General features: G+C 36.8%; 1 protein-coding gene across 1 annotated transcript; it reads right to left on the bottom strand.

The window, feature by feature from the left end:
* Nucleotides 1-20,880: 20,880 nt before the first annotated feature.
* On the bottom strand, nt 20,881-21,654 carry KCTD4 (potassium channel tetramerization domain containing 4). The gene has a single exon (XM_085316357.1). It carries the CDS (start codon nt 21,652-21,654, stop codon nt 20,881-20,883), a length of 774 nt encoding a protein of 257 aa, XP_085172483.1.
* Nucleotides 21,655-22,948: the final 1,294 nt, after the last annotated feature.

The raw sequence follows: 22,948 nt of genomic DNA, 5'->3' as shown, positions 1-22,948 counted from the left end.
TGAGTGCCTTTACTTCTGCTGTCTATTTATATGTAGGGCGTGTGCCATTTAAATTGATTTTTTTTAAATGATTGCATATTACTGTTGTATCCAGTATGGAATTTTTCATGGGGAGAAGCACACCGTGCATCCCATTGAAGCCTTCTGATCTACAGGCTGGCAAGTAATTACTGGAATGGCAGTGTGACGTGTTATCAAATCAGTATGAGAGCATTATAGCTAACTAGTTTTTCAAGAAGTTGTAAGCATTTCATTGGTACCTCATCCTTTCTCATTTCTTTATGCCTTGGTCTCAGAATACTTGAAAGAACTGTGAAATGCTTGAAAGAATTCAGGTGTGAAGATGTTCTTGGAATATATATTTAGTGATTTTGCGTATTTGCTATCCCATGGGACTTTGCTTTCCAAGACATTTTTTTAAACAAAATTTTACTTCAAAAACCTCTAATAGTAACTTAAGCTGCAGTGAGTGAAGATACATAACTTAAATGTAGAGTATTTGTCATTAGTTAGAATGAAAGTCATTACAATGTGRTAGCTAGAAGATGCCTATTTATTTCTGTTTAACCATCTATAACTCGTGTGTCCTGAGACCACTAGCTACTTAAAAGTTGTACTGTTTTCATTTAAACAATTAAAACATTTGATTTTTCTTAACAACTACAAAATGTTATGCAAGGACCGTGAATCTATGGAGCAGAAGTTATAATAATCAGAAGCAAAGAATAGCTGCTGAAATTGGAAGTGTTTGGAGTAAAGCACTGAATAATCATGGCCCTTGTCAGAATTGTTTTTGCTTGAGATTAGCAAGCATGACATGCAGTCAGTGAGTTTTCATGAAAACTTGCATAAATGCAAAATGGCTAAAACATGTTGCTGTTGTATTAGAGCTGGCATTGGCAATACAAGCAAAAATAGATTTTTAATGTACTTTTCTTGCATGACTTTGTTTGTAAAAACGAATGGGACAAATGTATCCTAAATCTCAGCCTGATTTCTTACAGAAACTGTGTTCATATGGCAATGCTCTTGTGTTTGAAGGTGTATCTCCAATATATTTTGAGCTCTGTAGCAATTTCAGCAAATTTCACAGTGAATTCGAATTAGTGTGAAAACAAATGTCTGAAGAGTAAAGCCCTACTCAAAAGAAAGGCTGCTGTAAAAGCTCAAACCTTATTTGATGCCAGAGTCCACATGGAAAAGAACTATTACAATTGGATCAACCATGGGAAAAGACTCGATCAAAGCTTACACTTCTTTAAACATCCATAGTAAGAAACAGTCACAGGACATCAAAATTCATTTATTCTTATGTTCTTATGTCCACAGATTTTTTTTTTCAAATTACAGTCAACATATTTTTGTGAAATGTGTTGATGATCTTACGCCTTTTTCTTTTGCGAAATGCACCATGTAACAGAACTAATACTCTGATTCTGAAAGTGAGCAAAAGATTAAGTTGGTACAGAATTGCAAATGGTATTTCTGATGTTACATCTAAAAGGACCACTTGAGAAATAATGTGAATGAAATATAGATAAACAAGTGTTTCATATGCTGTTGCTTCCAGTCAATATTTTGGGGACTGAACTTACCTAAAATGAAACAAATTGTGTAAAATGACTCCATTTCTTTTATATAAACGTTTTTTTCCTTGTTTTCTTCTGAAGCACATTAAAGGACCAAAGATCTTTTCTGTCTACTATCTTCTAATCTTGGGATCCTTATATTGTGGTAACCACCTTCTTGATTTAGAAAATATATGAGAGATGACAGAGCTTACTCTGAAGTCTTCTGTAATCAGGGAAGATGCTGCAGTGAGTTTACATATTCAGCACTTTATGTCAGATTCTCAGGCTACTTAGACCAAGCAAAAAAGATCAAACTTGAGGAATAATTTAACATTTTCTACATGGTATAATTTCTGGACTGCTAAATAGATTTCATTTGTTTTCCTAACTCAGTTGGCTCCTAGTATCTGTTGTAGTTAGAAACTACTTTAATTCTTCATATGGGGCTGTCTTCTGAGTTTAAGTCTGCCTTGGAGTCAATCTGTACAAAGGTGGTGAGGTGCTTGGATGCTTTTGAAGATGATAATAGATGCCTTCATGTGTAATAGGTAGTGGTTGGGGAGGAGGACTTCTCTACGCAAATRCAGATATTTGTACTGTAAACCTGTGCAACTCAGGTAGTCCTGTATTAGTTAATGGATAGAAATAAGCACTTCTGAGGTGCCATTTATGTCCAAAGTCTAATGAATTGCAGTTTCTTGGTCTTCTGCAGTACATACACTAGATCTGAGCTGATAGATAAAGTGGATCGCGTCCCAGATACCATTAAAAATCTGGTCTATTCTTGTTTTCATACACTCTGCTTTCTGTATTGACTCACTCTGGGGTTCTGTACCATTCATTTTTTTCCCCCTATTCCTGCATTTTGAAATGGCTCTRATGAATAATATGGAGTAGTATTATGCGCTCCAAAAATACTAAGTGCAAAATACCACATTCAATTGCTGACTGGACAACCGGAAGAAATTATGACATGGCAAGAGTTTGGTCCAGGTCACGAACAGATACCCACTTCTCAGAAATGTTATCTCAGCTGATTGATCTCATGCAACTGTGTTTTCTCTCCCTGTTTCCTCTGCAAGCATGGCTGCATGTGTTAGACATTTGTGTAGCCTCACATTGCTGGGAAAATCATGAAGACCTGCAGCAGATTTCCTGAGGATCAGTTTAACAGAGCTATGGGGGAGCGTGGATCTTTCGAAGATCACAGAGGGATCCAAGGCACAGTTGTCTCTTGCTGTCAAGGTCTTRCTGTCTGGGCTGATTTTTAGTATTATTTTTGCATTAAATATGAACTACATTCTGTTCCATAAACATCACCATATGTACATCAACAGTTGCTATGCAACAATGCTATTTGTGCTTCCAGTCATTTTATCTTATCTTTGTCATCAGCTATCACAGTTGTAATTTTTTGGGCGGGAGGAAAGGAGAGCATTTTGCATATATTTTGATGTACTGTTTTGAACAAAATGAATTTTTCTTATGTGTGTATAGCTGAAAACCTAAGAACTCTTCAGGGAAAATTTTGGACTTGATAGGGGATGTTTGACCCCCCCCTCCCCTCCCCGGGCTTCCTACTGGCAGGCACCCTGGCATAAGAAAGTGGCGTTATTTGACAATTTCTCTCCGGATTGAAGAARTGCGAATGTGCTTTTGTTAAATATTTAGCAGTAAACTTTTCTTATTGTGGTTATAAATTAATTTACTTAGTGCTGTAATTGCCTCTTGCATCATTTTTATGCCAGCAGGTAGTTTAGTATTGCTGGCTCTTAATATGAACAAATAAAATTAGCTATGTTAAAGATGATAAAAATTCCTTACTGAGCTAGTTTTGGGAATATTGCTTGATAAATATACTACTAATGTGACTTGGGAAAACACAAATCTTGGCAGGCAGTTAAAACCTTAACTATAAGGAATAGATGGATAGAAAGAATTTACACTGTAGGCACAAATCAAGTGTAAGATACTTCTCTAAAGTTGGATAAGATGACTAATTTTAATGGAATTTTGAATTTTTCTTCACAACTCCTCCTTCATGAATGGGGTTGYCTTAATGCCTGTTTTAGTGACTTCATACTTGTTCCATCTTGCTGATACATGAGTAAAAAATATTTTGGCAATTCCATTATGTGACAGAATGTCTCCCAGAGCTGTTTCTTTTCAAGAGGCGTTCATGCGTRGATTGTTTCATTGTTCCAAGAGTCGCAGAAGATTCCTGTCTTCTAATACTACATTTTTGTCCATTTTTCTGACTCTTCCTCCTCTTCTTTCAGAATCTCAGTTCATGGAATACAATGTTTCTTGTAATTCCATTCTATATATGATGTAGATAATTCTGCTAGTATTCCTTAAAATATCTCCTTTATTCCCACTCCCCTCAAATAGTCTCTCCTTGTTTTTTTTAATACAATTTTAGAATGTGAAAGGAACATTTTGGGATTTGTGGATGAATCATACCCTTTGTATAAGTTATAATGCATTATTGTATTCTGGCCAAAAGGAATATTCAGAATTTGCATTTTGAGTTTATCATCAGCAGCTTCTGTCTTTGAAGTATCAATCAACTGTTTAAAAAAAATGCGGAGGAGAGATTTCACTAATAAATCTCGGAAAAATGTTTCTTTCTTCCATTAGAGYGGTTACTGCTATAATTACATTTAATTATTTCCAGTAAAGTACTTAGCATTCAGAATCTTAATATCGTTCCATGTTACTTCCAGTCTCATCAAATGATGTGTGATATCTCAATTTACTCATCAAACTGTTATTTAGGGACTAAGTGCCCTCATCATTCTGCCATCTTAGTTTTGCCTGCTGAGGGAGTTTGGATATAAGCTTTTCTGTTTTTCCAGTATTCTCTGTCTGTATGAGGCTGTCACCTAACCACACATTCTAGTCTTCAGAATGCTTTGAGGTCCTTTTCCCTGCCCTTTGCAGCAGCCTGGCTGTGGAGCATTCTTTTCCTGCTAGCAGCAGGAGAGGAAAACCTATTGGCAGCCTCATGATCAAGAAAAACAGAAGCAACAGCAGCCTTTCAGTTCTCTGATGTTTATGCAAATTTCAAACTATTTGTGAAGATAAAGAAGATGCAACTCATTACTGGAAAAGCGGAATATGTGGCTCAAAGTAGTCTGATTACAGGCAGCATTTTAGTGGGTCAAGCTGTCATATCTATTATTATAACATATAGTCCATTAAAAAATAATTACATCATCTTTCTTCTTCACTTCTAAAAAATGGACAGGTTATTTATTTACCTGCTTCATATGAGTGCTGTGTGATTAACAAATTACTGTAAAATGGTTTCAGCTGGCTGTCAGGGGTAAGCTCTTAATTTTTTTCATTTTTATTGTTAACAATTATAGCCTCTTAATTCTTGTATGAATTTAAATAGATTATCTTGAGAGTATAATGTGCAAAATGTATGGAGTATTAGAATAGACTCACTGTGATCAGAATGGAATTGGCTTTATGTCTACTGTAGGGACTTTAAATTTCTTTGGGTTTTTTTTCAGTCTCACTGATACATGAGTAAGAATGTCAAGTCCTGTTGATGTATGGCTGGGAATCTTTCGTGTTGTGGAGGAGGCTGAGCAGCTATAATCTGCATGGATAAGTGCATGAAGTAAATGGAGTACTATGATACTTCACTTACTTTCTTCATAGCAGTAGTATTAAGGAGAATTTGAAGACGGAGATGTGACCTAAACGTAATAAAAATAAATTACCTAATGGTGAGAAGAAAAAAGCACTTCTTTGCAAGGCTTGAATTTWATTTTTTATACTGCTAGGGGCAGATTCTATCGCTACGTACAGGYGAATACACTCACCCTGTTTGTAGACATCATACCCATATATTGTTATTTGTATCAAAGATGCTTTTAAGGATTTTTCAGTGTGATGTCTCTTTATGCAAYAGTTTTGGCTAGGTTTCAAACATTTGCTTGGGATATAGTCTGTAACAAGAGTTTTTTTTGAAAATGGAGTTAAAAAGAAAGAGCTTTAAAATCCAACTTGGTCCAATTAGGGACTGCTACCTTAGTATGTTTCTTCATTAAGTCCTGCTTGCTTCTTGTGTGTCTAGTGAATTTTTCTGTAAGTTACATCTGAGTTAGGGTATTGTTTGGGTTCTAGCTTACACTGTAAATGTGCCAAGTACACAAGAAGAATGCGAATGAGAATCTTTCTCATACAACCAGATTATCTTGCAAGTGTATTTGAACGTTGCCAGGGATCTTCACTCACTTTGTGAATGCTTATGGGTGGGGAAAAGCTGTGTATAATTGTGTTTTCTCAGTGAATAAACACATACCTTCAGCTGCTAAGAGTAACAACAGCAAGCATCCAAGAAAGAGGGATCTTTGAGATACTGCTTTTTCCATTTACATTAGTCCTCCGACTGTCAGTCTTCACTGAGAATATAATGTTTTCGACCATGGAAGCTAGCAAGAACCAGTGGCTAAGAAAAAGGTTTTGTAAAATATGTCATGATTTCAATACTGTTAGTACCCAGCCTATAAAGAGCAGAAATGATCAGACTAACTGAACTACTCCCTGAGTTGCAGCAATAATTCACTCTCGGCTGTAAGTAAATAATCTATAATGATAGCTGTGATATGCCTGAATTGAAAGCTAAGGACAAATACGCTTTCAAAACGGTGGAATTTATTACAGATAAGTGAAAATGCTCTTTTTATTCTCCACCTTAGAAGATATGTAAAAATAGCAGTCAAAATTCAGGTTGACAAATTTATGTAGGGAAATCTTTCATAAGGTTGGTTATTTATTTATTTATTTTATTTTATTTTTTACATATTTAGGACTCAGTTCACAAAAATGCATCCACTAGCTTTCATCTCTTAAAAGACTGTATTGGAATCTAATACAGAAAACTGTTTTCTACTTCTGATTTTGCCATTAAACTGAGTGGTAATCTTTTGGAAAWTCACTTGACATCTTGTGTCTTTTTCTTTCCTTCCTTCTTGCATATTCGGATTCTCTGTTCTGGTGAACAGGTTGCGTTGCCAACTGCATATTTTTTGGTACCTAGCAAGTTGAGAGCAGTAACATGTGAGGGCCAAAGCTCAGAAAGTGAAAAGATTGGGAAAAAAAAATCCTTGTGTGAGCTAGTAAGCTGCAAAAAAGCTGCAGAAGAGATTGCTTGAGTTRAAATTCACCTCATGCTAATTATAAGCATTCTTTTGCAGAATCCTGTTTTTTTTTATATACAAAATAATGTTCATTTAACTATAGAGACCAGTGAGATAAACGGATGCTGTTCATTGCTTAAGTATAATCGTAATACTGATTCTGTATAAATACGTAAGTTCATTCATGTGGCGCTTAATCAAAGGTGTAATAGAGCCCTTCCATTTAAGATGCGTTGTGAGTCTGAGTACTAACGGAGATTTTTGTTACTCCCTGTGACAGATTATTTTTCAAAAAGTAAATTTATAGACATTAAATGAACCCAGTAATTGTGATTTTATCATAATTTATTCTTCTTTGTTTTGCAAACCACTTCTTAGATTTAATTTCAAATAAACAACACAGAAATGTTATGTTTCCTTTTTTGTTCATTTGTTTTCTTCCAGAAAGCCAACCAGAAGAAAAATCAGAAAGCAGCGGTGCTGGTGAGTGTGGGACACTTTCTTTGAAATACTTAAGAAACAATTTATGACTGCAGTTTTTCTTTTCTTTTTTTTTTAATCTACCAATTTCTTGGAGTATTTCTAGGGWAGAGTATCATAAAATTGAAAAATGACTTAATAAACTGATTGTCTGCTACAGCCAAAGGATTAAATTATTCATATGTTTTATTTAAATGAAAAAAAATGTAATGATGAGGGAGACCTTTAAAAATGTAATTTTTTAGAATTTCTTTTTAGCTTTTCGGTTGATATTTCTGATCTCTTTAGGTTCCATATCTTTTGCATCTCATAGTTTTACTTCTTTCCTCTTGACTGGAAAGTTTGTGACAGATTTCTAAAGCTTTTGATATTTCATTTTGGTTACATGTACTAAGCAATCAGAAAAATAGTGTTCTGGTGTGGTATTTTATTCAGTYTTCCTAATCCTTATGAAAGATTAATAGATTCTTTGGAGTCARAGAAGAGGAAGAATTGTTGGTTTAATGACATTACTTGCCAGTTACATGTTAGTCAGCCCAGCAATATCTGTACTGTTTCCAAGAGGCTGCTGAAACTGTAATTGCTGTGGTAGGAGTATTTTATACTGTTCGAAGAAGCAAATGAAAGTTGAATATGTATTACTTTCAGATGGTTAATACTTTTTTCTGAAATCAACAACATGCTTATATTAGATGGGCTTGGGAATCTAAAGACTRTATTTTGAGGTCTGAGCTAATGTACCCAGGACTTCCTTTACGATAAGGGAAGAGAGTTCCAGAAAGTATTTGGCTTATTCTGAGACAGGTACGTGCGAGTGCAATTCCCCGGTAGTTCAAGTAGAGCTCTCTTGAGGCTGCGTGGTCCAAGCCTGTTCCATTCCCTTCTGCTAAATTCTTTGGGCTTACATGGATGATATTCCCATGTGTGTATGTAACAGCACGAGAATTGTACAGTGTCAGGTAGTGTTTAATAAAAGTTACCTTTTTGCTTTTATTAAAGAGATATTTTCAAAAATGTCATTCATGTACTAGAGCAAATAAGTAATAGTCTTAGCAAGAGCCTGAGAACTTGGGCAACTAGACAGAGCTAATGCAAAATACACAGACAAATCTCCAAATCTCAGTCTTGTTAGCAGAAGGATTACCTGTGATGCATGCAGATTAGGGATAGCTGGTACTGGGCTGGCAATCATAAGTAGCAGTGGAAGAGACAGTAGATGGACTGGAAGGAGTCCCACCCCCCCCACCTTTCTCAGAAGTAATCCCTAAACACAATCCTAACACAAGTGGGTTTTGGAAATGATTTATGGAGTGTAATTTTTCAGACACTTTATGGAGATGTCTGTTTTTTTTCCTAGTATTTGACTTTTATTTGAGTTGCACTTTCAGCTTCAAAGATTGTCAAAATCATATTCTTATTTTGTATGTGGATAGGAGTAGGATTTTTTGGGAGGAGGAGATGTATTCTTTTTAATATTGAGATGCCTTTTGTTACAGCASCTTATAGTGCAAAGATTTATGAGTAGTGGTAGAGATTAGTTAAAGTCTGTAGGCTTACACTGAATCTAAGGTGTGTTTTATAGTTTGAAATGTTTTTCAGTTACTTGTTAAAATCTCTTCATACTGATTATATTTAAATTTTGATGTGACTTTAAGGTAATAAAGGGCTAGTTTCTAGAGATTAATATTTTATATCCCTACAAAACAGATTTACTACGTGAGATGTTACAGGTAAAGCAGATCTTGAGAATTTAACTGCTGGAATGAGTCAAATTGTAATGTTTATGGCACATCAATCTTTAATTGTAGGAGTTGTCCCTTATTTTTTGTTTGGCTTTTATTTTTTGAAATGATTGAATTGTCTGCTTTTCAGTCTTCCTGTCTCTTTCTTATCCTGGTTAAATCATGCAAGATGACCACATGTTTACTTATTAATCAGAACAGCAGAATGTAGAAGAAGGGCATTGTCTTGATTCTTGTCTGTATTTTTGCTTCAGTCAGAAGAATGAGAATTTAAAGGAAGATTTAATAGCATTTAAGGAAGAATCTTAGTGATCAATTCCACTTTTTCTCTCAAAGCCGTCACGGAACTCAAGTGACTTTTTCTAAACTATCTTTTGTGTAAGTCAGCTTGAGTGTCCCATTTCACTGTTTATGTACTTTATATTGGCCTACAATAACTGCTTTTGAGGCAAAAATGAGCCCTTTATATATCTGTATAAAATTTTAGCATAGCAAGATTCTAATGACTACTTTTAGGTATTATTGTAATAAAAATACGTGAAGCTTATTTGTAGTTAGTAAATAAAGAAAGGGAGTGAGTGAGACAGGTACAATATTAAAAGATTACAGATAACCTTCAGAAATTCTTGTATTTATTTACTTAAGAAGTTCCCCAGTCTTTTTAGATTAAGAGGGTTCTGTTGAATCTTCCAAATTTCTTCTAAGTCACGAATCATAAGTACTATGATATTTTTAATCACATTTATTGTAGGTTCAGTTGTGAACCACTTACCAAAAGGCAGGAAGTTACCAACATTATCACCCAGTTTGATACTAYATGGTGTGAGGGTATATGATACTGGGTCAGACCAAGGATCTGTCTCTCTCCAGAGGTGGCCAATAGCAGTTGCTTCGGGAAGAGTAAAAGAGCGAAGCAAGCAGTGATACCTCCCCCAGATGCTTCTTTCAGCCTTTAATGATTTGCAGCTCCAGAGGTGGTGTCATTTTATTTAAATGACCCTCATGGATATTTCTTTTATGAAATATTCCTCTTGGCTTCTGAACACATGTAGACTTCTCTTATCCATCAAATCTTGAATGATGCTAAGGTTACTGTCAAAATGATCAGGAATTAAGAAGTATCTGAAACAAGTTTACCTAAACTAAATGTAATTTTCTTTTTCATATACTGTTTGATAGCTGCAAACAGAAATCCTGTTTGATGAGTGCGTGTGATAAACAGTGCTTAGGGCTTCAACCAGTATTGTGTAGTGCCTGAAAGCTGCTTGGTGTTCAGTGTAAAAGGAGTGTAGTGAGTTAGGCAGTCAGCTAAAGGAGAATGAAACAAGGAGAAATGTCTCTACTTGCTCTTACATTATGTTGAGCAAGTAATATAAACACACATATGTGCATGTGGCTCCTGTTTGTATGTGTCTTCTTTTGCATGTCCAGTGACAAGTTGTGCCTGAATACCTGTAAATGCTGTCAGTGATGACCGAAGCCGTGAAAACCAAGTAATTAAAGATCTGCTCTGTAGCAATCAGTATAAGGCGAGTGTCTAASAGGTCTAAAATGTTACTTCTGGTTCTGCTATTAGGTTTTGTGTAGCATTGGGCAGGCCTTCCACTTGTCTTAACTTCTGTGTTGATGGGGAAAAATGTTTTTACGCAGCTAATGAGAACTGTTTAGTTTATGTGTTACAGCGTGAGGCAGTATAAAAAACATCTGACAACTAAAACAACTGATTCCTAGCTGAGAGCATGCTATCTCTGATTATAATAGCACCTCAGATAAACATAAATTCAATGAAAGGCTTTGCAATAAGTAGGGTCTCATGGGATGAGTAGATTTTCCTCCTCCCAGCAAAATAAAAATGTCCAGAAGTTGCTACCCTGAGCCTCTGTAGTCTGTTAAGAATGATGCTGTTGAAGAAACACGTCTAATGTAAGTAGGGATGTTTATGTACTGTCCTTGTGGAAATGCAATAAATTAAAGTTCCTTGGACAGTAATTGATTATAATGTTGCCTAGGCCTTGCAATTTTGAAAGTATAATATTTCTTTCATAAATCTGTGTGTGTGTATATCAGCTCCGTGTGTAAACTACAGATTCGTATTTTTCTTCAGAAATGTGCACATCAGGGAGTGTTATGTTCCCATACTCATTGGTATATCTGGACCTGCAGCAAACSAAGTGCACTGCTATTGAATCCAAATTTCAGGTATTAAAATCTGGCATAAGTTCAGAGCAAATAGCATCCATCAGAATTWAACATGCTTTTGGGGAAGATGTTGACAGGTTTAGGGAATAGAATGACTAACAAGTAATATTAATGCTTCCTAGTGAGAGGAGAGGCACATTGAGGCCATTTCCTATTTAACTTTGGATAAAGAGATGTCACAGCCAATACAGTGTGAACCTGGTACTAAAATTTTGCCAGTTGCAAATATACGTTTGACTGTGAACACAAATATGTAACATCTGAACCTCTGTAGCTCACACTTACCTCACTATTTGATATTGCAATAAAGATAATTGTTTAAAAATATTCAGAAGTTGATTATATGATTTGGAATACTTGAAATTCAGTGTAAGACATTTCCATAAACACTGAACTGAGTAAGGTAAATTTTGTAATTTCTTTGACAAAGGTGCAAAGTTCTTGCATTGTGTCACAGACCTGCATGAAACTACCCTTAGGCTCACATTTGTTTTTTTCCATGTAAGTGGTTAATAAATGAATTATACTTCAAAAGCAAAACTAACAGTGAAGGGGGCAAATGATCAAGAGGAGTAAAGCAGTAATCCCCAATTTAAATATTAGCTCAAACTTCAGTGTTGAAAATAATTTAGATATGGAATGTGTTATTTTCCAGTTGTAGAAACAGTTTTTGTGATGGAAATTTAACTGCTTTCTATTGGCAGAAAATTACAATGAAAATTTACATAATGAACTTTTCGGTAGTTTTCTGGGAATGGTAGTCAGTAATGAAGCTCCCTTTGCAGCTCTTAAARTACACACAGATGCAACCATTCCTACTTTAAGGAATATATAGTCAAAGTCTGTTACACTGAGTGTACTAACCTTTGTGGCCAACCAAGGAAGCTGCACTGATAGAACAGCAAAAAGAACATGGATTTAATATAGATCACTAATTGGAAGTAATTTTAAAAAAATTACATAAGCTTTGTCCTTAGTGGACAACTATTTATTGTAGTATAGTATGAATATTCTAATACTTATCTGTTTGACTGAGCAGCACTGGTGTATTTAGCTCTTTCTTTCGGTAGCAATTAAGATTTATCTCGAATGTTACCCAGTTTAAAAAATAAATTGAAAAAGTCATATATCTTTTGAAGTTTTTCAGAGCTTTCACTAGAGACCTGCAATTTTGTTACGTGATCTCTATCCTGGGAACAGAACCTGGTATAAAATGGTAGCAGTTAATGCCATAAGCCTTTTCCATCCTTCAGCCATGCCAGTATACAGCTTGTCAAAGTGGTGCACTAGGCTTAAGTATGCTTTTGGCTTGTATCAGAGTTCTTGGCCCTCCCTTATGTCTCTCAGGGAAATTTCAGGACCATACCTGGGATTGCGGATCCTTACGCCACAATTTGTTTTGTCTTCTTTGAGGGATTTTACAGGTTAATGCATTTCAACCAGCTACCAGGACTATCACATTAGGTGGATTCCATCATCAGCCTTTTCAGATATGTACAGGACTAAATTAGTCTTGAATGGTGGATCAAAGGGGACAGAGAGAGATCAGGTGCTTACTGTCTTGGCTGGCGTAAGACTGGTGTGCAGCAGATGTAAAGCTAGCAGGGGACATTTTCAAAGCACAGGCATGGAAGTAGTTCTGCGCACAAAATGCATTTAAGCTGTGGAACATCTTGCCAGAAGATGTGGAGGATGTTACAGGTTTACATAACTTCGGAGGAGACCAGAGAGACATGTGAAAGAAAAGCCAGTGAAGGTTACTGAGATGGAAAGCACATCTCATGCAGAGGACTCCAAGCTACAAATGGCTGGTGGCTGAATACATACTCAGTAGGAGAATGGTATGTGCTTGCTCTGTGCTTAGGTTTCTCCATGGGTATCCACTTTTGGCCTCCGTGGTGGAAATAAGATAATGGGCAAGACAGATCTTCAGTCTGATCCAGTACTGTTATGCTCATGGTTTTTGGTTTGGTTTTGATTTTTTTTTGGGGGGGGGGGGAATGCGGATTGGGGGGATTTCCTCATTAGGTAGCACGTATGTACTGTTGTTACACAGCTTGCATCATAGATAATTGACATTTCTTCTTTTTAACCATTTTATAGACCTTTGCCCTCCAATATTACTGTCATTTCATCTAGTTCTGTGATGACATATTTTCCTCCCAAGCCTCTGCTTGTATCTTTAAGTAATAAACTTTTTCCTTAACAAGCCTTTCCTTTCTTTGGCTAGTCACCACAAACTGCTTATGCCACTTCATAGTGAGGAAAAGAAAAATTAGCATAACCTAATAGCTTTAACCACTTAGAAAGAAATGTAGCATCACTTAGTAGCATCACTTGGTAACCTTAGCCACTTACAAAAAATGAGCAGGTTCTACGTGAACGTAATTTCTGAGGGAGGCAGAAGTGAAGGCTAAGGAAAGAGCAGCCCTTCTAAGGTTGTGTGTAATCGTTTGCTAACTGCAGATGTGAGAGCACTGAAGCCTGCAGCGTGGTAGGATGTGAGATTTCTGCATGTTAAGAGTCCCAGAGCAGTCTAGCAGAGCTCACTTGTTGCTCTTCCTGAGCCAGAAGGCTTTTCCAGCCCCAGCATCTTGCAAACATCTCTGATGCTAGGCGAGTAGGAACAGTGTGCAACGGTGCTACAGTGTCTTACTGATGTAGGTTGTGTTTGGGATTTCTGCACTGTGCCCTATTGGCAAGGCCTGTAATCATCTGTGCTTGGCAGAAGAATTTTATAGAGTTTATTTATTACAATATGAGACAGCATAAAATAGCCTACATGTTAGATTTGTGCACTGTTGGGAAAGAACAYTATTTGTTGTATGTTTTAAAAAAATGTGTTAGCAATATCACAAGACTTGGCAATGCTGCAGGCCTTAGATAAAGTTAGTACTGATAAGAATAGTACCCGGGGAATGCCTTTCTCTCTGTCTTGCTGTTTTTTATCAGCTTGGCTTTTAGGACCTTTAATTTGTTTCTTACAAGATTACCCAATTTCAGCATTGAGAAGATGTACTGCCTTATTCCTAATACATGCCAAAGGCTTTATTTAAGTACTAAAGAGGCAATAAATGACTAGGTTTGGTGTTACAGTTGCTTACTCTGTTTACATTTTTTTGATGCTTCGCCTGTTCATTGCTAGTTTGTTTGCTTAATTTTTTCTTCCTAATTGAGAGAGTCTGTACCCACCTCTGACCTGTTCTTTTTTTCCTTCATCTGTTCACCATGGTACAAACCCAAAACCTCTTTTGAGATAACAAACAGCTTTCTATGTAGCTGCAGCCATGGATCTGTAGCTCAAAATTTTGTAGTAACAAATAAAAAAAAATGAATCTTATCATCCTTCTGATTTATACTGAAAAAAAGAAGAAAATTGCTTTTCTGAAATTTGTCATATGAAAAGTCGGTGGAGGATATCTTTCTGAGGAGCTTTGAGATAATTAGCCCAGTCACTTGCATGGTAGAGCCTTGGTGTTGCACTGTGTGGGCATCTGTACCTCCTCCRTAAACCCGGAGGCCTCAAGGTGACAGCCCCTGTCACGGAGTCCCTCTACCCTCCTCCTTGTCTCCTCATGCTCAGGTACTGTAACCTTTTTCCCTGTCCTCTCTGCTCTGGGGTCTCTAGCATTTTCCCTAAGGTCTCAGGCCCGCTGTTCTACTGAGCCCCTGGACCCTCACCTTCCTGGGGCAGGAGCTTTGCTGCAGGCACAGGACTTTGTGGAGCGGATCAAAGGAAAAAAAGAAGTATCTGGGGAAAAGCTTAGCTGTCTGGTTGTAGAAATAACTGAAATAATGCTTGGAGTGGAAGAAGTGGAGCCACCCTTTAATATCAAAAAAGCTCATCKGTTTCATGAACTCTCAGTAAACCCAGGTTACATCCCCAAAAGTCACCACACCAGAAAACAAGTAATACTGGATTGATTTTTTAACAGTCATCCTTTAATTGCTTGGTTTTAAAACCTTAACATGTTCAAGTTGAATGTCATYGTGTTCTAATAACGTTTTAAATGAGTGGCTGTTATTTACTGCTATAATTATTGTACCAGTTTTGTGAGCATTTTGGTTTCTGAAGCAGCAGAGTAATATTCTTTTCTGAAGCTTAAAATGAGCAAACGTGGTGTTAAATGATAATGGCAGTGATGTTAAACTGTTTCCAGCGCAGATAGAAACAGCTTTTYGGGAGACTATTGCTTTAGCTGTGTGTGGTACTCCTACAGCACACATTTTTAGGGAAAAGAAATCTACCATCTAGTTCTACAGGATGTGATGCAGTTTCTTTTAGAAGGCAAGTGCATTTGCCTTTTCAGACTGCTTGCTCGTCCAGGCTCCTCACCTGCTCAGGGGTCGTCATACCTATCCCTTTAGCTTCTTTAGTTCTTGCCTCACTTCTCGTTTTGTGGCATTTTAAATGCTGATTTATAGAGGCAGTGTTTTAAGACAGTGTTCCATGTGATATACCAATGCATCGTACTTACAGAAAGTCGATATCAAAAGTAATTCTAAAACCGTAACATTAATTTATTGATCTCAGATTTCTGTTGCCTTATCAATTGCTTTGTTTCAACCTAGTAAATTACACAAGCCCGTATCTTYGTATGAAAGTAATCTTTTTAATAATTAGTCACTTTCTGGACAATATAAGCATTTTTGCCTTGCTTTGTRAAATAAGAGACTAAATTGAGGGTAGGTAATAGTTATCTAGCAAAGCTGAAATGTTCCCAGGCAAAAAGAGAACGTATTTTGTCGTAGACCCAGGTTGATTTCTCCACTGCTGATGTTGCTGCTGCAACAGAATTAGGGCAGTCTGACCCTTTTACTCAAAAACAAATTCTTGCATRAGGCACTGCCATTATTAAATTGTAATGTTTGTTGTCTACCCTCATTCTGCTCATACTATTGGAGAGAAAAGGAGCTCCCATTAAGCTGCTCCCATTTTATTGAATGTAAACTCTGTCTAGCTTTTAACTCAGAGGTAAAAGTAACAATACTAGTGATTGGTGCAAATAATGTTGTATTTTTTTTTCTTCTGGGGCAYAAATAAATCTCAGCTACCTGAAGAAAGATGTAACTAGCTGACACTTATCCAAATGCAAAAATACAATTGAAAATAAGASACAAGTGCATTAAAAAGTCAATAGTTCAATTATGATGCTGTGAAATGCTGGTGACTGGGCAAGCAGGCACTGATGGTACAGAGATAAGGCTTTAATTCAACYTTGTTGCACTGTCTGTGTATCTTATAGCCTCAAGGCTGGCTCTAGAAACCACACCTGGCTCTAGAAGTCCCTGGGCAGTGAGTGGTTAGAGACTGAGAAGAATGCTTTGGGGAGCATCGTACRTGTTTGTCTTGTTCTTACACTCTTTCTTAGGCACTTGCTTTTGGCCACTGTCTTTACTGATTTCTCTTCTTCAGGGGTGAGGTTGATGCCCAATCCTATCAATGCCCCGCAGCCCTCCCTATGAAGAGGGGGAAGAGGGATAAGAGAAGAGAAGAATCCAAAAGTGTGTGATGCTTGGGGGGAAAGCAACATAAGGGGAGGGATGTGAGGGTCAAAGGATTAAAGATGGAGCTTCTGYCCAGAGATGTGAAGGACCAGGGGATACCTGACCTGCGGTGTGAGCTATTGCAGCCACCATTACTTTTCGCTCCTSGGTAGAAACAAGCCAAAGAGGTGATAACTGTGACAGCGTACTGCCAAGTGTCATAAAACAGCCATTGGCTTCATCTCCACTAATGGAAATAATGGGCGTACAAGYGTGGGAGGAAGCAGTACAACAGGTATTTCGATCAATTTGGAATCAGTATATATCGTTTCTAACAAGCAGTCATTCAGGGARTTCATGACACACAGGGATGTTCTTTTTCCACAGTGTGATGAGTTAGTCRTGCCTTCAGCTCGCTGTCTCTTCTGAAACGTCTGCTTGATTGCACTCTTTCTCACGCTGGTGGAGCTGGTGGTCCTAGTGCGAGGGAGCAAGTTAAGTCTTAGCATGGGGAGCACAAGGAAGGTGACTTTTTACTCTTTCCTGAGCAATTGAAGATCATTAGAGAAATTATGAAAATTATAGTTCCTCTCTGTTACTTGTAGGGCTATTCTGTGATCTAGCTTCTGATGAGAGAAAGAGGAATAGGAATACCTTGCATGTATATCTACTCAAAGKAAATTTAGAACAGCATTAGTATTTCTAACTTATAGTATTATAAGTTAGTATTATAATTATATACTAATTATATATTAGTATTTCTAACTTGATTCTACAGCTTTGCCTTTGTCAGAGTGGTATTAGGTATGCAGTTTCCAACTTTGAAGGCAGAAAAGGTAACTGCTATGTAACTTCCTACCTTTCCCAGCACAGTCTACAGTGTTGGAGCAAAAGAATCCACTTAAGTAACTGTGGACATATGCAAAATACATTTGTTGGTGAGCATTTGCAGACTGAAATTCAGTTTGGAAGTTCTGCATGCTCATTTTGTTTATATACAAAAAGAAGCCCCCCCACCCTGGTTTGGAAAATTGTTCAAGTTTATAACTAGTTTGAAGCATCTGATTGATATGGTAAGATTCAACATATGTGCAGGGTTTTTTTGATGTAAATAGGAGAGAGAGTGATCATCTTATCCCCCATCTGCCTTCTGTTTCTGCTGTGCAAATCAAACAGCTGAGTTTCATGAGCACACAAGTGCTCATGAAAATGGGAAAGACAGACAAGATTGAAGGTAGTATTACAGTAGATGACTTAACATTTATGCCATTGATGTCAGCTTAATTGACACAGAAATAGACAGCCTTGCAGTGAAAAATGTTTAATGTAATGAATCATTGAATTTTAAAAATGAAAAATACAATAGAAGAGGAATTTCTTTTTACTTATGATCAGATATATGTATTTTTCACTACAGAAAAAATAGAGTTCAACTGCTCCTTTTTTTCAGAGATTAAGAGGGGAGTAGCCTGGCTGATAAAGGCTTTCCATTGAATTTTTTAAGAATAGCTATAGAATATTCTTACAAGATATTTCAGACGGTATAGATTTTACCTGAGATTACCGGTGTGTAAATATCTCTATTGCAAAAACATTTTCTGTAACAAATGCAGAACCACCRAGTTTTCTATTGCTTTTCCGTGAATGAAGCCATTCTCCAATGAAAATCTGGTACGGTTTTTTGATATTAAACTGCTAACGGTTCCTTGTTTTTTTGCCTCTTAAGAGTCCAACTGAAAGGTAAGCAACCACAGTTTATTTTTATTAATTGTTTGAAATTGAAAGTATTTTTTCTTTCTTTTTCTTTTTTTTTTAACTGTGCAGACATGTTATATCTCAGTCAAGTGTTCATTGTAACTGAAGGTTATAACCAAAAGTATTTAAGAGAAAATGGATGATTTGACATCTTAGCAGCAACAGCCTCCTCCAGACTTTGTGCTTTGATAGCTTTTGTATTTGACAGCACTGAGAGCATGCGTCTTTAAAACTTGTAGATCAGTTACAGAGCTTTTTTAGATTGTCTAGTCAGTATTAGTGGTTTGTGTAGAGGAGTAAGTTCACAAAGCTTGTTCTATGTGGCGGTATTTCTAGTTTTTAGAAAATGAGCAGAGTTTGAGTTTTTCAGGTGAGCTTCCATGTTTACTTCTCACAAAAGTCCTAGAGATTGTTGTATGTACAAGATTAATGGTTAATGAGGATTTTTAAAGATACCAATTTGAAAATAATTTATTTTTTGGGGAAAAAAGCCACATACAATACATAGTGTAGACTTCTAGCTGGGATGGTATAGAAATGTGAATGATGTAGGTASATAAAGAATTATGTTTTGCTATATTTATTTTCATTATTAGATATTTAATGCATTTGAACAAACTCAGAAAAGTTTTGGGGGACACAAGCTTTCTTCCGCTTGTATACCTGAAATTTACAGTGATCTGTTTTTTAAATAATTTAACAGGGAGAAGTTCCATTTAAAGCTACATCTCTTATGGTCCTTCAGGCCCTAACTTGGAGACAGGATAGAAAAGTTCATGGTTTCTGGTCAATGTGTTCTTCAGTCTGAAGTGGCAATCTAGAGAGATTGGATTTTCCCATCTAATAAAGTCATACTGCAATATTTTTCAGTCACTGCTACCTGATCTGGAGATCTAGAGTCTGTCTCTATTATAAAATCATCTCTGGCAAGGGACTCACTTAATAGCAGTCCCTGCGTGTTACAAGTACAGCTTCACGTTGAAGGATTAGTGGTCGTTGTGTTTGTATTCTCAGTAACTGCTGAAAATGGWTTTGTTCTTTCTAAAAGAATAAAGTTCTTGTCTTGTTCCAAGACAAAACTGTTCTCAGCCTGTTTTGTGTTAGCTCTTTTCCTCAGTTGTCACTTCTAGCCTGGGTAGTACTGCATTTTGTTCTGACATTCTTAATATTTTTTCTATTGAAAGTTAACATTCTGGGAAAGTAAAGAAACTGCTTCATTGGTGCTTTTCTTTCTTTAACAGCATTTTCTTGAATTTTGGGTTCATTTGAGTTGTAAACAAAGTTTGGGTCCAGTAATGAACAAAACTTGAACTTAGAAAGAGCTGGTGAAGCTGCATTTTGCCTTACATGATGGTTTTTCTGTCCACCTGTGCTGAATGGCTGGTTTGTAATGTTTGTAGTTGTTCCACAGAAGATGTTAGTACTTCATTAAAGATATAAATGAAAGGACTAGATAAATAGGGGAGATGGGGAGGAAGAAGATATTTATTCTATTACTAATATTGATGCATCTTGGTGCATCATCTGTTGGTGATCTATTCAAAACTAATAGCACTACTTGCTTTTAAAGTAAGCTGTTGTGCAAAGCAAGAGCTGTGTTAATTGCCTGTCTCTATGAACAGCAATGATTAGTTGGAAATGACGACTTTGGCATTGTAGGATGTCATTGCTGGAAACCTGTTACGTGAAACTTTATGCCTAATGTTGTTGCTAGCCATTTTTTATATATATATATATATATGTATGTGTGTGTATATATATATAAATAAATATATGTATAAAAGAAAAACTAGAAAATTTAACATTCTGTGCAGATTCAACTCATTTCCACTAATGGAACTAATTTCCCCCTCCAGCATTATTCTGTATTTAGAAATTGTTAGTAATTTAGTAATATAGCTATAGATTGGTTTCAAGTTATGTGAGTTGATAAATCATTTAACTTTAAAATCAAGTTGATTAATTTCGAGCCCTCTTGCAATCTCATGATGTTGCAAATTCAGTACAATAGATTAGCATAAACACTAAAGAACATTCAAAATCATTTATTCCAGTTAAAATCCATTCTGAATTTGTTATGAGCAAAACATATTTTAAGCTTGCATATTATTTGAAAATACTCTGACTGCTGTTCAGCAGAGCAATTAAGTGTATGCATGTTAGTCATACAAGTACACAAAAATTCAGCTAGACTCTCTGGTTGAAAGGCAGCATGAAGAAAACACGTATTACAAATAGCATAAAGCATTCAATCTGTGTTTACAGTGTTTAGCAAATCGGTTTTATTAAATTTAGGCGTAAAATCTTCATTCAGCTTAAGTAGCCCAGAGATGGAAGTCATTATGAGATTTACATACCATTAGCTCACATTAATTGGTTAGCAGCAGAGCTCTGTGGTCCAAGGCTAGTTAGATACGTTGTTTGTGATGCCGGGACGCTGTAGTTGAAGGAGGTTCGGTGGCTGCGTGCTCGTTTCCTTTGCCTTTGTAATTACTTGATAAAATGAAGTGCGTCGCTGTGAACAATTGACCCTTTCGAACAATCCAGGCTGGTCAGCAGTCTAAATCCACATTTTAAAGCCGTCATTATAGCCTCAAACTTAAGAGTTTCCAGGGTGCAGACAAAGGTGTTGTCCTCCTTCAGTACAAGTCGTGTACCATTTTCTGACTTTATGAAATATTTGAATTGGATAATATTTGAAGATACTGAAAACTCCTCTGGAAATCCATCCAGCCTGCTTTTGGATACCAGAACAATTCTAGATTTTATTTTTGCTATGAAATCTGGAGCGTTACAAAAGATCCTAAGACCTTGTGAACGGTCGTGGCTGTCAGTGATTTCCAGGAAAGTAGTCTCTCTGGATGCTAACTGTTCCTTCTCCCACCTTGATTTCACGGCATCTGATAGTACTTTAAGCTGAAAAAAATCTGCTTCTTGTGCCAAAAGTTGATTTTCTCGAAACCCTTCTGGTAAAAGAAGTTCTCCATTTCGTAGGAAGTTCAGGATGTGTCTGAAAAGAAGTCCATCTCTGTCGATGAAATAATGACCTTCTGCATCAAACGGGCACATTATTTTTCCATTTATCACACCTTCAAGAAAAGAATCTGGATACTTGGTTAGTGTTTGTTTCTGTGTGATATACAGATAGCCACCAACATTCAGAGTAATCAGAGACGTTTTGCAGTCCTTGCCTTGATCAGAGCCTTCAGAGTTGCTGTGTTTTTCTTCGTATTCCTTTTCCCTTCTGTTTATTTTTCGCTCCATTGTCAACGCCAGGAGAAAAAGCCAGCTGTCTTGCTGCGTTCCCTTTGGCTTGAGAAGGGATTTTTTGTTTTCCTTTTTTTTTGAAAGGTACCGTTATTCAGCTCTGGCACGGTGTTGGAATGGAAATGCTGCTGGCATTGCACGGGCTGTCAGCTCGGTTTTGCAGTAGGTGGCGTATCAGCTATGTATGCAGGGAGATATCAGGAATATGACTGTAAAGGAGAATTTGCATTTAACTGTATAAGGGAAGAACAGCATGAAACTGTCTCTCTCTTTCAAGTCTAGGAAGTTTGCATCGTTTTTGAGGTCTTCACAGAAATGAACAATACTGTTTTAAATGACGTCACATTTTTAATACTTTACGATGTATTTATAGTGTCAACTAGTCAGTCATGTTTCATATTTATGGTGTTAAATAGATAGCTTTATTTATGTTTTAAGGATTTTATTTTTCACAAAGCATCTTTTCAGATTTTTTTTTGTACTGATTGTAGTACTTGATTTGTAGAGCAGGGCAAAAGCTGCTCTTTTGTATACGATAAGGTATCATTTATAGAACATGTGCGCAGTGGTATGATGCTTTCATAGAAGATACATTAAAAATGATGCTGAAGAGGACCTGTTGGTCCACCTATTTAAGGTGGACACCTTATTACCTTATTATTTGGGGCAAAAGCTTCCATTTTCAACTGAAAGAAGTCTCCTCAATGCAAATATTGCAGCTGAACGGGGGGGACTGGGAAGCTAGAAAGGGGGAGAAGGGCTTGTCTTTTTCTATACCATAGATAAAAACTATTTAGAGCAGAGAGCTCTTTGCTGTTTATATTGGTGTTGCTTTTTAAGTCATCAAAGCTATCTAGCATCAGTTATTTTATTTTTGGTAATAACAGCTCTGCTGCCCTGTGGCACAAAGGGTTAGTGTGCCTACAGATACCTCTGAACAGCACATAACATTATAGCTTAGCAACACTTCAGTACGGGGAGGAGGGGGAATATCGGCAGAGAAGGTTTGAATCAAATGGCTGGCTTCTTCCTCGCCGTGCAACTGTGATTTGAGGTTCGTTGCCTTAAAAAAAAAGAAAAAGAAAAAAAAAAGAAAAGAAAAAAAAATCTCATTTTTCCTATTTAAACGCTTGCAGCTTAGGGCAGCAAAGGGGAAGCTCTCCCCCCACGGATCCATGCATTTCCATAGGGCCAGGGGTGCGGAGGACAGAGAACCCAGCATGCGTTCCCAAGCCGGTCAGGGTGAGTGCTTACCTGCAGCTGGACCTCGAAAGGACACTCCRTTTTTTTT

Source organism: Rhea americana, unplaced genomic scaffold, assembly GCF_003343005.1.
Source record: "Rhea americana isolate MKP2758 unplaced genomic scaffold, rheAme1 scaffold_467, whole genome shotgun sequence".
NCBI classification, from domain to species: Eukaryota; Metazoa; Chordata; class Aves; order Rheiformes; family Rheidae; genus Rhea; species Rhea americana.
The sequence above is the reverse complement of the archived record's forward strand: the minus strand, read 5'-3'. Positions and strand labels throughout refer to the sequence as shown.